Here is a 12,827-nt window from a genome sequence, read left to right as displayed (position 1 = left end):
ACTGGCATTTCTTACGACCCGTAGAACACCGTACAACTCGTCCAGTCCATTCGTAAGTCAATTTACTGGACTTGACATTTCCAAAACTCAAACCAAGTCCTACGACCCCCTTCCTACTGTAAGCAAATATTTTTATTTCAAAAGATTATTTTATTAAATGTATTTACAAAGCCAATTAATTAAATTGTTTTGGAATTGTTACTTGGAGAAATGACAATTACTTTTATTAAGGCAAGATCTTTGTCCATCTTACACCTTTACATCCACATGTCTTTCTTTCATGTACTTTTGGACAAGTGGCATTGCCACTTGTCATGATATCATTTATCTGCTAACACTATGAATTCTACTCTTTTGTTCTTTTAGGTACACAGAGAAATGAACAAACATTCTGCCTAATTTTTATGAATCTCACGTTTTCATCACATTTTTTCTTATGGTTACTTTAATTAATTATTTTGGCTTTGTTATTTTATATCTCCTAATAACTTGTTGATGTTAATTAATTTGTTGATTCATGTATCCTCTATTCAAGATAGGGAAGGCTTGTTTAATCATGGGAAAATAGTTCACAACGTGAAAATAGTTTCTTAGGACAGTGCACAGTACGAGTCAAGTATTAATTTTATGCACTATTATTATACATCATCGTAATAAATATTTATCTAGTTTCAAGACTACTTTTTGTTATATAATAAATTCTATTATTATTGTGAAATTTTAATTATTTCCCCAACAATCTAAGAAACTATGACATATAATATGTGTCCTGAAACTATTGATGTTGGTGCTACCCTGACTGGTACTGTTCAAGTCATTCTGCCGGAGGCTTACGGTAAAGAAAATTACAAGTATGTAAATAGACATGGTTACAAGTCCAATGATAATAATACAACCTTCATGAAAAATACACCTCAATGCAAAAGAATATTGAAAAGAAATTACAATCCTGCTAAGCTAAAAATAAATTTGGCTGAAACGGTTGATATGATTATTGCGGTCATTTCAGAAATAAATGTTGTAGTCAATGTGAGAAACGGGGTGATAGACTTTGGTGCTACGAGGCACATTTGTATAAATAAAAATGATTTTGTGTCATGCACCCAAGTTGAAAAAGGAGAAGAAATTATTTATTTTGGTGACTCAGGGACAACTAAAGTTCTTGGAAAAGAAAAAGTTCTTCTCAAACTCACATCCGGTAAAACTTTGACATTGAGTGATGTATTGTATGTTCCTGATATCCGAATTAATTTGATTTATGTGGGATTAATAGAAAAATATGGAATGAAGGTTTCTTTTGAAAATAATAAGGTCATATTAACTAAAAAATAATATTTTTTGTTGGCAAAATTTTTTGCAGCTATGACTTATTTGTGCTTATTATTTGTGATGATTACATTAAAGATGTATCTGATTTTGCTTATATAATTGAGCCTATTTATTTATTTATTGCATGCTAAAGTAGGACATGTTAAATGTCTCATATATAAAGAATATGCAGTCTCTTGATTTAATATCTGATTTAGACTCAAATAATTTTGATACATATGAAATATTTAAAAGTGTGGGGGTGCCTTGCTAAAATTCTTTTGTCTGAACCTAAGAAGAGAAAAATAGGTTCTGAACTACTGATTAAATATATTTGACATAGTGTTGCAGATAGATTTATTATTTTAAACAATGGTATGAAAAATTAGATCAAGTCTTATTGAAAGACAATTTTTCTTTTGTTGAAGTGCATAAATGTGTTTATACCAAAATTGTAGACAGTGATTATGTGATAATATATTTATATGTTAATGACATGCTTATATTTGGTACAAGTTTGAATATTGTGAAAAATACCAAATTATTTTTGTCTACTAATTTTGATATGAAAGATCTGGGTTAAGTGAATATGATTTTGGGAGTTACAAGTTATAAGAAGTGAAGATGGTATAATGTTGTCACAAGAACATTATGTGGAAAGACTTCTTAAATTATTTTGAATGTTATGATGTGACATGTTTAGCTACTCCTTATGATGCTAACTCTAAATTGAAAAAGAATTATGGTGACCCAGTTGCTCAGTCTAAATATGCTCAAATTATTGGAAGTCTATTGCATTTGATGAATTTTACTAGGCCTGATATTGCCTATGTTGTGTGAAGATTGAGTAGATATACTCATAATCCCAATAATGAGTATTGATTTGCATTGAATAGACTGATGAAATATTTGAGAGAAACCATGAATTATGGTGTCATGTATAGTGGATTTCCTTCTACTTTTGAAGGGTATTGTGATGCAACCTGGATCTCTGATTCAGATGAGACAAAATCCACTAGTGGATATGTGTTCACCTTAGGTGGTGGTGCAGTATCCTTGAAATCAACTACACAGACGATCATTGCTAGATCAACTATGGAATCAAAGTTTGTAGCTCTGAAGCTGGCTAGTTCTGAGGCTAGATGGAAGAAAATTCTTAGTGAGTTGTTGATCCCTTTAATAAAGGATTAAATGTCAACTGACTCCTTTGATTAAGGATGAATTGTTGATCCCTTCGATGAAGGATGAATTGTTGATCCCTTTGATAAATGATGAATTGAATATAGGATGAATTGTTGATTCCTTTGATAAATGATGAATTGTTGATCCCTTCGATGAAGGATGAATTGTTGATCCCTTTGATAAATGATGAATTGTTGATCCCTTCGATGAAGGATGAATTGTTGATCCCTTTGATAAATGATGAATTGTTGATCCCTTCGATGAAGGATGAATTGTTGATCCCTTTGATAAATGATGAATTGTTGATCCCTTCGATGAAGGATGAATTGTTGATCCCTTTGATAAATGATGAATTGTTGATCCCTTCGATGAAGGATGAATTGTTGATCCCTTTGATAAATGATGAATTGTTGATCCCTTCGATGAAGGATGAATTGTTGATCCCTTTGATAAATGATGAATTGTTGATCCCTTCGATGAAGGATGAATTGTTGATCCCTTCGATAAAGGATGAATTGTCTCATGTGTTTATACACTATGATTGTGAAGCCGCAATTGCTATTGTGAAGAATAAATCTTATAATTATAAGAGCAGACACATGAAATTGAGGCATGATGTCATGAAACAGCTGTTCAGAGATGGAGTAATTTCCATTGATGATGTGAAGTCAGAATTGAATTTCGGCTGATTCACTAACTAAACCCGTGGAAAGAAATTTAATTCTTCAGACCTCAACAGAAATGGGTGTAAGGCCAATTGATTGTCAATAGGGTAATCCAACCTATGTGATTGGAGATCCCATGAAGTAGGTTCATATGGGTAATAACAAGTCGATATTGGCTCTGCGCACTAACTGAGAGTGTTTGAACTGCTACTAAAAATGAGGGATGAGTTATTAACTCTTAATGAATTCATAGTCATCAATTAAGGATGGTGTATTTAAAGCAGTATACACTTGATGAATTCACATATCTGAGAAGTGGAGTGTGGCCACTCCTATGAGACTTTGGCCTAGTCTCTAGAGCTCTCATGAATACCAGGCACGCGCATGGCCTATTGGTGCAAAACTGCGTTGAACAGCAAAATTATTGTCGTCAAAATGTGATTGGTAAAGTTTCTGATTTAAAATAAAAATTATTAGTTCATAGAAATATTATATTTCACCAGTAATTCTGTAAATTATATTTTATCGATCTAAGTTTGGTTCATAGTCTAAAAGACACCAAACCTATTGCATTTTGTCCTGAAAATCCAACAAGGTAAATTTTTATAAAATCTTTTGAAATAAGTGGGGGATTGTAAGCAAATATTTTATTCAAAAGATTATTTTATTAAATGTATTTACAAAGCCAAATAATTAAATTATTTTGAAATTGTTACTTGGAGAAATGACAATTACTTTTATTAAGGCAAGATTTTTGCCCATCTTACATCCAAATGTCTTCTTGCATATAAGAGTTTGGACAAGTGGCATATCATTTATTTGCTAACACTATAAATTCTACTCTTTTGTTCTTTTAGGTACACAGAGAAATGAACAAACATTCTGCCTAATTTTATGAATCTCACGTTTTCATCGTTTCTCTTCTTATGGTTACTTTAATTAATTATTTTGGCTTTGTTATTTATATACACTAATAACTTGTTGATATTAATTAATTTGTTGATTCATGTATCCTCTATTCAAGATAGGGAAGGCTTGTTTAATTCTGGGGAAACATTTCACACCGTTGAAATAGTTTCTTAGTACAGTGCCCAGCACGACTCAAGTATTAATTTTATGCACTATTATTATTTATCATCGTAATAAATATTTATCTATTTTCAGGATTACTTTTTGTTAAATAATAAATTATATTATTATTGTGAAATTTCAATTATTTCCCCCACACCTACGATCCATAGGTTGAACTTGTAGATCACTACATCAGTGCCAAAAATGAAACTTTTCCTTTCCAATCTGACTTAGCAATTTCCGAGGTATTATAAAAATCATTCAAGCATTAATTGTAAACTAGCATCACATTCTCCATTCTAGTCTTTTTTTCATCTCTATTCGTCAACTGATTAATTACTTGTGTCTTATTATCACTACTAGAGTGAAGAGTCTGTCTACACATTTGTACCTCTAACTAACAAATTGGGCATCATGGATGTTGATAGCGCATGATAGTGAAGATGTAGATGTAAATTTGTGTATCTAGACTATAGTGTTTGATCTAAACACAACAATTAATTGGTGTATTATTTATAAGCAACGGTAGCAGTTTTATTGGCAGTTGTTATTTGCTTGTAATTGCTCATCTGAATAGACCTTGTCCTTAAATATAATTTGAGTTTTGTCTGAGTTTGTGATCTTCCTATCAGAAATTAGTACCTCCTGGCTCCTGAAATGTGTTAAAACGAAAGTCACCTACAAAATCAAAAGCTTAAGTTAATAAAATAATTAATCAGCCAGATTATTTTCCTTTATTAGAACATGACTAAATGTACCATCACCCAATTTATATATAGTTATATGTCATGTCCCATCACTTTGCCAATCAAATTTTGCATCCGAATTAGTAAGACTCTAAATCTGTGACATATAACACTAAATAGACACTATTATTATAAAAGATTAAAGAAAAAAGAAGAAGAGGAAGTCATTAAAAGAGAACTGAACTTGGATAGTTGTTATATTTTATGTGTTATAACTATAACTATATTATTATTTTTATTATAAAAAAATGTCTTAGTCCAAAAGTATTAATAGTGTTTAACTTTTTCTTTTTTAAACTTTTGCCGGAGTGAGAGACTTGAGGATTCTCTCCTTGTAGCATTTTTTTGGAAATATTTAAGATTTTTTTAATATTAAATTTAAATAAAACTATAGCTTCCAAACAAGATGGAAAGAATCAATTTTATGAAGAATTTTTTCCTCTTTGATCCTATAAAAAATTAATACATTGTAGGAGATGTATGCAAATAAATTAGAGTTATCCTCAATATCACATTTTTACAAACTACGTGTTCCATTTTCTTTTTGTATAACTAATCTCCATGGCCTTACAAAAAGCAAGGGAGCACTTAAACCTCCCCCCAAAAAGCACGATGAAATTATGTTATTATGGAAACATAGTTTAATGTTTCTAGTCAACAGACATGGTTATTGACAAGAACTTATTGAATCCATCATTTGATCAACTCACAATAAATTAAAAGTTACTCAACCGAGAGCCTTGATATTCTTTAATAGGATAGGTCCATTATGTTCACAGGAATCCGCCATGATAAGTCATTGCGACTTGTGAGATAGATACGGCTCAAAGAGGAAAAACTCAACATGTTTTCAACAAAATATTGAAGAGATCAAGTGATTCTAATACCTTTATGTTGTCAGTTTCCCTTGGATTACTACCAATCAGATAGGAGAATTTTAATGATCATGATCCAACAAGACTTGTAAGAATCTTGACACTGAACACTGAACTTCAATTGCAAAAAAGAACAAGACCAAACAACACCAACAAAAACAACAATCATCAAAACTATAAATGGACCTCAATGTTAAGAAAGAGCAACAATGTCTCCCTCTGTTTTGGGGTGGAATAAGGGTGCTGGAAATGGAAAAGATGGGTGGTGACGTAGTGATTATCAGCAGGACGGGTGGAGATGTCATTCTCCATTCCCCGTGCAGTGCCAATGAGTTCTAGTTACGGGAAGAGTCTTTTATTAAAAAATAAGTTCCAATACTCAAAACGACCTAACAGCTCGTTACAAATCCTTCTTTTCAAAGTTAAATAGGACTAGGGAAGTGAAAAGAGAAATGATATTGAACCCACAGCGGAAGACTGATATCACTCTCAATTATTATGTGGCTGACTATACTATAAGCTTGGTGAAAGCTGGGAGTTCAGCACCACAACCTTTGCAAAATTTAACAGTGAAACACGCCATCAGTTTAGACATGTCAAACACAATGCAATAATTTCCATTTTAGCAACACATCAAACATGCTATTGATGTATAATTTAGTACACTAAGCATGGCAGGAGAAATGGAAGCAACACATGTGTGAAACAAGAATCACTAGTTTTTTCCGCTACCACTAGCACTGAGTCATCATATTCACGGCCTTTTAAAATGAGGTTCATTCAGGCCAATGAGGCTCGACATATTTTATTAAGACACTCTCATAATATAAAGCATCCCCTTTAAGTAATGGGACACTTAACTCTCATTCAGAAGGGAACCAATTTTGTGATCAAGGTGTGCTTCATGGTCTTCAAGTCGACCTTTGATTGCATCATTTTCCCATCGGATTAAGGTTGGAACCCCTTTGAGGTTGAACCTCCCATCTACTCGCCATGGGTGCTGTGGAGTCCTCCAAGTAGGTCGGTCCCCGACATAAGCCCTCAGAAGTGCTATATCATCAGATGATGCTTCCAGTTTCTTGTATATCACAGGTTCAGCTCTTACACAATCTAATACAAACAGAAAAACAATGTCATATAAAATCACATAGTTACACAAATTGTAAAGATTGAGCTATCGCTTGATTCATTCACCTGCAGTGAAAACTGCATGCAGGTCCAACATAATACAATATCTAAATATATCTTGTATATCGCTTGATGCTAAGCAAATGTATGCAATAAAATGCCACAACACTGGCAAATGCAAAGCTGATTTAGTGTTAAGCTAGACTGATCTAGAAGAACAACTTCAGATCTCCATTAGGAGGGGCCTAGAACAACTTAGAAAAAGCAAGCACTCCATGTTTAAGATTCAATTTGTTAAAATGGTATAACATTCAAGCCTCAAACCAGAAATAATAGCACAATCATGCTTGTGCTCCTGTTTACTCGTTTACTTAACTAATAACTGCTACATGTTCAAAATGAAACAATGAATTAAAAAATATTTTTGAAGATAATTTTTTGAGAAAGTTAACATTTTATAGACAAAATACACCAATAGTGTATTCTAGTAGTAGTTACATCTGGAGTTTACAGCAAGCAAAACCAAAGAAATCTACCACCTATATCCCTCCTAAACTATCTAGAAACTGAGAAATATCCTCCACCTGTTTGGGGAGTACATAGTTACACCAAAAACAAAAGGTTATAAACAATTCAACTTCAGACTTTGGAAAGGGATGCTCTTGTTTTCAAAACATCTTTGGTTCCTTTCTCTCCATATTGTCCACTAGATGCACATATTGTACACCAGATGCAAACAGGGACAATCTTCCATCTCTCTTTGTGGCCGGACATATTTCCTTCTCTATTCCAGCATGTTAGAGCTTCGGAGGTATGTCTTGGCATGGAACAACTGATACCCCTTAAGTTAAAAAACACCTGCCACAGTTTCTCTGTCACTCTACAATGGATGAAGAGATGCTTTGTTGTCTCTATTTCTCTTTCACAAAAAAAACATCTGGAACATAATTGTCTTCCCCTTTTCATTAGATTGTCCTGAGTTAGTACTGCTTGTCTGGCTACTAACCAGGTGAAACAAGCCACCTTGTGAGGTACTTTAACTTTCCATATCATCTTCCAAGGCCATGGTAAGAGCATTGCAGCTGGCCTATCAAGGTGGATTTTACTGTGAATTTCCCATTATTGGCCCTCAACCAGTGTAGATTATCTTCATTAGGTTGAAAGTTGATGGCCTGCTCCAGAGTATTGTAGAATTCTATTAGGCTGTCAATCTCCCAGTCATTCAAATCTTGTTTGACCTTTTTTGAAAAGTTAAATATGAGATAAAGGTCTAAGAAAGTAAAAGTGTGTATCTAGAGGAGAGGCCAATAAATCATATTGATAGTGTCAATACTACAGAGTAAAAGGCAATTGTAGGTTCAGACTTTCAGAGGATAATCACGAAGTTCATCGGTAAACTTAGATGGATGCACACTACTTGATGTTGACAATGATACTAATTCCTTGAAACTGATTCAACCCTTAGTCCGACATTAAAACTCTGAATTAACCAAGTTCAGTTTTTTTTTAAGATCTTGCTTTATTTTATATAATTTGACTGAAATACCCTGGTGTTAGAGTCTCTTCAAATTGTTAATGGTCTATTGGAAGGAGAATAAAAGATGTTACATGAACAATGACCAAACTTTTAGAAACAAATTGAAAGTGTAAGAATGTTACATGAACTATAGGACCATAATTCTGCAACTGAACAAGAAAACTTAAAGACTCTTAGATAATAAAACAGGCAGCCAAATGCGGATAAGAAGAATCAGTCATGCTTCGAGGCAATAAGTTATTCTACTAAAAATAGGAAATTGCAGAACAAAAGGGTAGCTTGAATCTAATAACACCCATCACATTGTAAGCAGATGCAGAGGAAAGATACCTTATTAATTTAATAAATATACTAGTGCAAAATGTCAGAATTCCTAGATATAAAAATAGAGGCACCACCATTCTCAAAAAAGAGTTCATTCTTAAAATAATAAAAACGGAGGAACCAGATGAAGTAGACTATAGGCCAAAGAAGCAGATACAAGTGAAACACATTTAGAGGTATACCACTTCAATGAAAAGGAACAAAATGATGCAGGAATGACGGCACAATGGTATTCATATTTTGACAATGCCTTCATCCCAAGGAAAACTTCATAAGTTCCAGCAGAAAATGAGAGACATTTCTCTGTCTGCCCCACATCACTGTTCCAGTGAAAAGTTCTGAAGAAGATTCAACGAAAGTCAGTAAGAAATAAAAGCTGACCATATGTCTTCCTCGACAAAAAGAGAGAGGTATGCTACATGTCTCTCCTCGTGGATCCAATAACGCCAAAAACAGCACTTGTTAGAGGAATGCTCTCTAATTGAATATCTTTTTTTTATGACCGCGGTATCTGGGCCAGCTTTCGCACACCTTGACTAATTCCACGGGATACCTGCCACTTACCACCAGCAACAGGTACCACCCACAAGCAACAAGTACCAAATAACTTTGTCCACCAAGGCTAGGACAAATGGGAAGAATCACCTAGTGTTTTTTGTCTCCACTGAGTTTTGGACAGGTTCTATGGTCTTCCTTTGATGGTGTAGAGTTGGGTATGTCTTCCTTCTTACATGTGCTTATTGTTTATTGTAAAGGCCTTCAAGTTCAAGATGTTGCAGATGCTTCAAATGTATGCATACTCTCAAGGCGTGATGCTATAGTAACCTATACGGACAATGTACCTACTGCGGTGTTCGATACAACCATATGTAGCAACATCCCAGTGCTTGATCTAGACGAACCATTAACAAACATCATTCTTGCTGGTTTCCTCCAAGAAATACTAGAAGCCAGACAACAATTTGGTTTATTTCAGATTGTAAACCATGGAATATCTAAGCTAATGGATAATGTGATGAATCTATTTGAGTTGTTTATCATTCTTTTAATCATGTAAATGTGTTTCATTCATAACATGGCCGAATTGACCGTATATACAGGGGGTATACCAACCGGTAAAGAATCTACTATACAAGGAACTTTCTGTTTTTACACCAAAAGAAAATAAGAGAGCCGAGACTTCTCCTCAACTGAGAGAAACTCGACTCTACACCTTCAAAAGTTCTCTTGTTTCTCTCTCCAACCTACCCAGATTAAAGCAAGTGAAACAACATTCCAATCCCTTTGTCTTTTTCTCCTTCTCCCGCTCTTCCAACTTATCATCAAATCTTTCACAAATTTTGGCATTGCCCATGAAGTGCCAAACCACCTAAACATATCCCACCATGACCTCATGGTTGTCCCGCAATGTAGTAGAAGATGATTCGCGTCCTCGCGCACCTTGCACATGTAAAGCCAACTGATGCAAGCATCCTTCTGCTTTCTAAGATTTCTCGCTGTCAAAATTACCCCTCTAGTAGCTAGCCACGTGAGGACTTGGCCTGAAACCAAGTGAGGACTTGGCATAAATAATGTGGTTGAGTCCCATCAGCATCACAAAAAACCAAGGTGTCATCCACGACCAACAAGTGAGACACCGATATTGTCCCTACACCCCCAACTGCCGCATCAAAATATTTGCCAATGAGGAGATAAGCTTTTGTCCTATGTCTTCAAATAAGAGTTGTGACGTGTGTGGAAGTAGAATTTGGTATTACGCTAACAAAGAGAAGCCTCAAGTGGAGCACCATGTTGGTTGCAAATGGCATGGTGGTCAACCCTTACTGATTTCAAAAGTTGAAACCCACTACCATAATGTATTCATTCCTGTTCAAGCTTGATCATGAGATGCCGTATCTCTTTCTTGTTTGTACTGATTGGGAAGATATCAAATGCTTGGATGAGTTTCACGTGCCACAAAAAGATAGTTTCCAGTTAACCTAGTTCATGCTTTTGTGGAGGCTCGCTGCAGGAATGCTTTCCTTGGCTCTCTCATTTAGCTTATTGCTAACTGCTCCAAGAAGAAGGCAATCAAAGTCATGTTAATATGCAGGGCAGGTTACAATGACACTCAAGTTAACAAATCTGTTACCGTTCACTACAGGCCACAATGACCAAGGTTTTGATTGTTCCATAACAGGTGCACTAGCGCACACATTTTTTTCAAGTCATAAAGCATGTCTTGGTATTGAGATAATCAGTAGGGACCCCCTGAGCATCACTGTTCTTGACTCAAACATTGAGGACAAGGTTCTAATTGGGGATGGAGGTATTGTTATGAATGGGTCTTGATCAGTATTGGCAAAGCATCCCAACAACAGATTAAGTGGCAATGCCTGGAATCAGAGTTGATAAATAGCGAACTGTGAGAGCAATATAGGTTTATGCAAACTATATAGCAATTTTGCAAAGTCTGTTATCCCTTCATCCCCTTCTATGTTCCAGTATCTCATCTCCTTCTCTAATATCACTAGCTATGTTATTTTCACTACTTCAATTATAATTCTGTCATTCAAGTATCAGTTTGATTACTAGCTATTGTAATTGAGTCAGTTTCTATCAATACAAATCTGGAATATGGTTGATGTTACATTGTTGTTTATTACAGCTACCCACAGCCGCATAAAACAGTAAAGACAAACTCAAACTAATTCTACAGTAGGCCCAACAACCATGATTAGAACATACAATACCACAAGCTGAGAAAGACGGTAGAGGTCATGGTAGACTATGATAATCATTAGACAGTACAACATATTTGGAAAACAACTATTTAGAATTCAGCCACTTGGCATTATATCAACAAAAAAAATAAGCCACTGGCAAAAATCCCACCAGAAAATTGATATACTGAAAATAATATCATCAAGATTAGGATTCCTAGCTCATATGACTCTTGAGTTGAAATTCATTAAGTAAATTATTGAAAAGTAACACAAACCCAAAACACACTAAAGGTTTAGCACATGTGTATATCGCAAATAAAGTATTAACAAACCAAAAGACTTAAATAGTAGTAATAACACCTCAAGAAATGTTTTACTTTGCAGAATTCATAATCAAATTTCTGTGAAACCAATTTCAGTTGCTCGTATCAAGAGCACCAACAAAATCTGTCTAGGTAGTTTAAAAATTACCAGGGCACCAACTAAGGTTGGTAGAAGGATCTATATCAGCCAGGAATAGGATGAAATTGGCTTTGTTTTTGGGCGACTCTGCTCTAAACTTTTCAAAAACTCCATCAAAAGTTGCTACGGTTGCGTCCAACACCTTCAACGGCATTCTTACTGCTACAATTCGATTTCAGTTACCCTACTTCTGCTACGCTTAAGGATTAGGTCGAATTTATTTTCAACCCTCATCTATATATTACTACTTCAAAAAAATGTCCTTGTTTTGTTTTTTTATTTGTTTTTTTTTAAGTCAAAAAGTCAAAAATATATTTAAACTATTTTAATTTATTGAGTTTCATATTTGAATTATTTCCACCGGGAGTATTCTACTTGAATTTTCACCAATAATTAGTGAAATAAACATTAACTAAGTAATGATGATGTGTATGCACTATATCTTTTGTTTAAAATATTCTGTCACATGACACTTCACGTCGAAAAATAATTTCACTATGTCAAATCAAAATAAATTAATATTAGAATAAATTATTAAAATCATCACCATACAAATTAATTTATTCCAATTGTGACATCCACCATCTTCTTCTCCCCTTTCTTATTTGTGGTCTCATCTCTGCCATAGCATCGATATCTTCGACTTGAAAGGGCTGTATTTAGGATTTTAAGGAAGACAATTAAAAATATTCTTAAAAAATTAATGTGACAACAAATAGAATCGTTATATGTCAGGATGATAATTTTTTTATGGACAAACACGCCTACAAGTATTTTTAGACAAACATTTGGTCTATTCAATGTCTAAGTATGTTTCACTAATC

At 34.2% G+C, this 12,827-nt stretch overlaps 1 protein-coding gene across 1 annotated transcript; it reads right to left on the bottom strand.

The window, feature by feature from the left end:
- Nucleotides 1-6,433: 6,433 nt before the first annotated feature.
- LOC102606005 (thioredoxin-like protein Clot) lies at nt 6,434-12,248 on the bottom strand. The gene is made up of 2 exons (XM_006338837.2): nt 12,013-12,248; nt 6,434-6,957 (listed from the first exon to the last, which is right to left on the bottom strand). Exons 1-2 carry the CDS (start codon nt 12,155-12,157, stop codon nt 6,704-6,706), a joined length of 399 nt encoding a protein of 132 aa, XP_006338899.1. The 5' UTR covers nt 12,158-12,248; the 3' UTR covers nt 6,434-6,703.
- Nucleotides 12,249-12,827: the final 579 nt, after the last annotated feature.

This window comes from Solanum tuberosum, unplaced genomic scaffold, assembly GCF_000226075.1.
Source record: "Solanum tuberosum cultivar DM 1-3 516 R44 unplaced genomic scaffold, SolTub_3.0 scf00007, whole genome shotgun sequence".
NCBI lineage: Eukaryota > Viridiplantae > Streptophyta > Magnoliopsida > Solanales > Solanaceae > Solanum > Solanum tuberosum.
Note: the sequence above shows the minus strand (reverse complement) of the source record. Positions and strands in the feature narration are given on the sequence as shown.

Excerpts from the sequence above, each read along its gene's own strand:
- LOC102606005 (XM_006338837.2), bottom strand. The coding sequence starts at position 12,157 with ATGCCGTTGAAGGTGTTGGACGCAACCGTAGCAACTTTTGATGGAGTT. Across the intron at positions 6,958-12,012 it reads CAACCTTAGTTGGTGCCCTG|ATTGTGTAAGAGCTGAACCT; the intron begins GTAATTTTTAAA and ends TGTTTGTATTAG.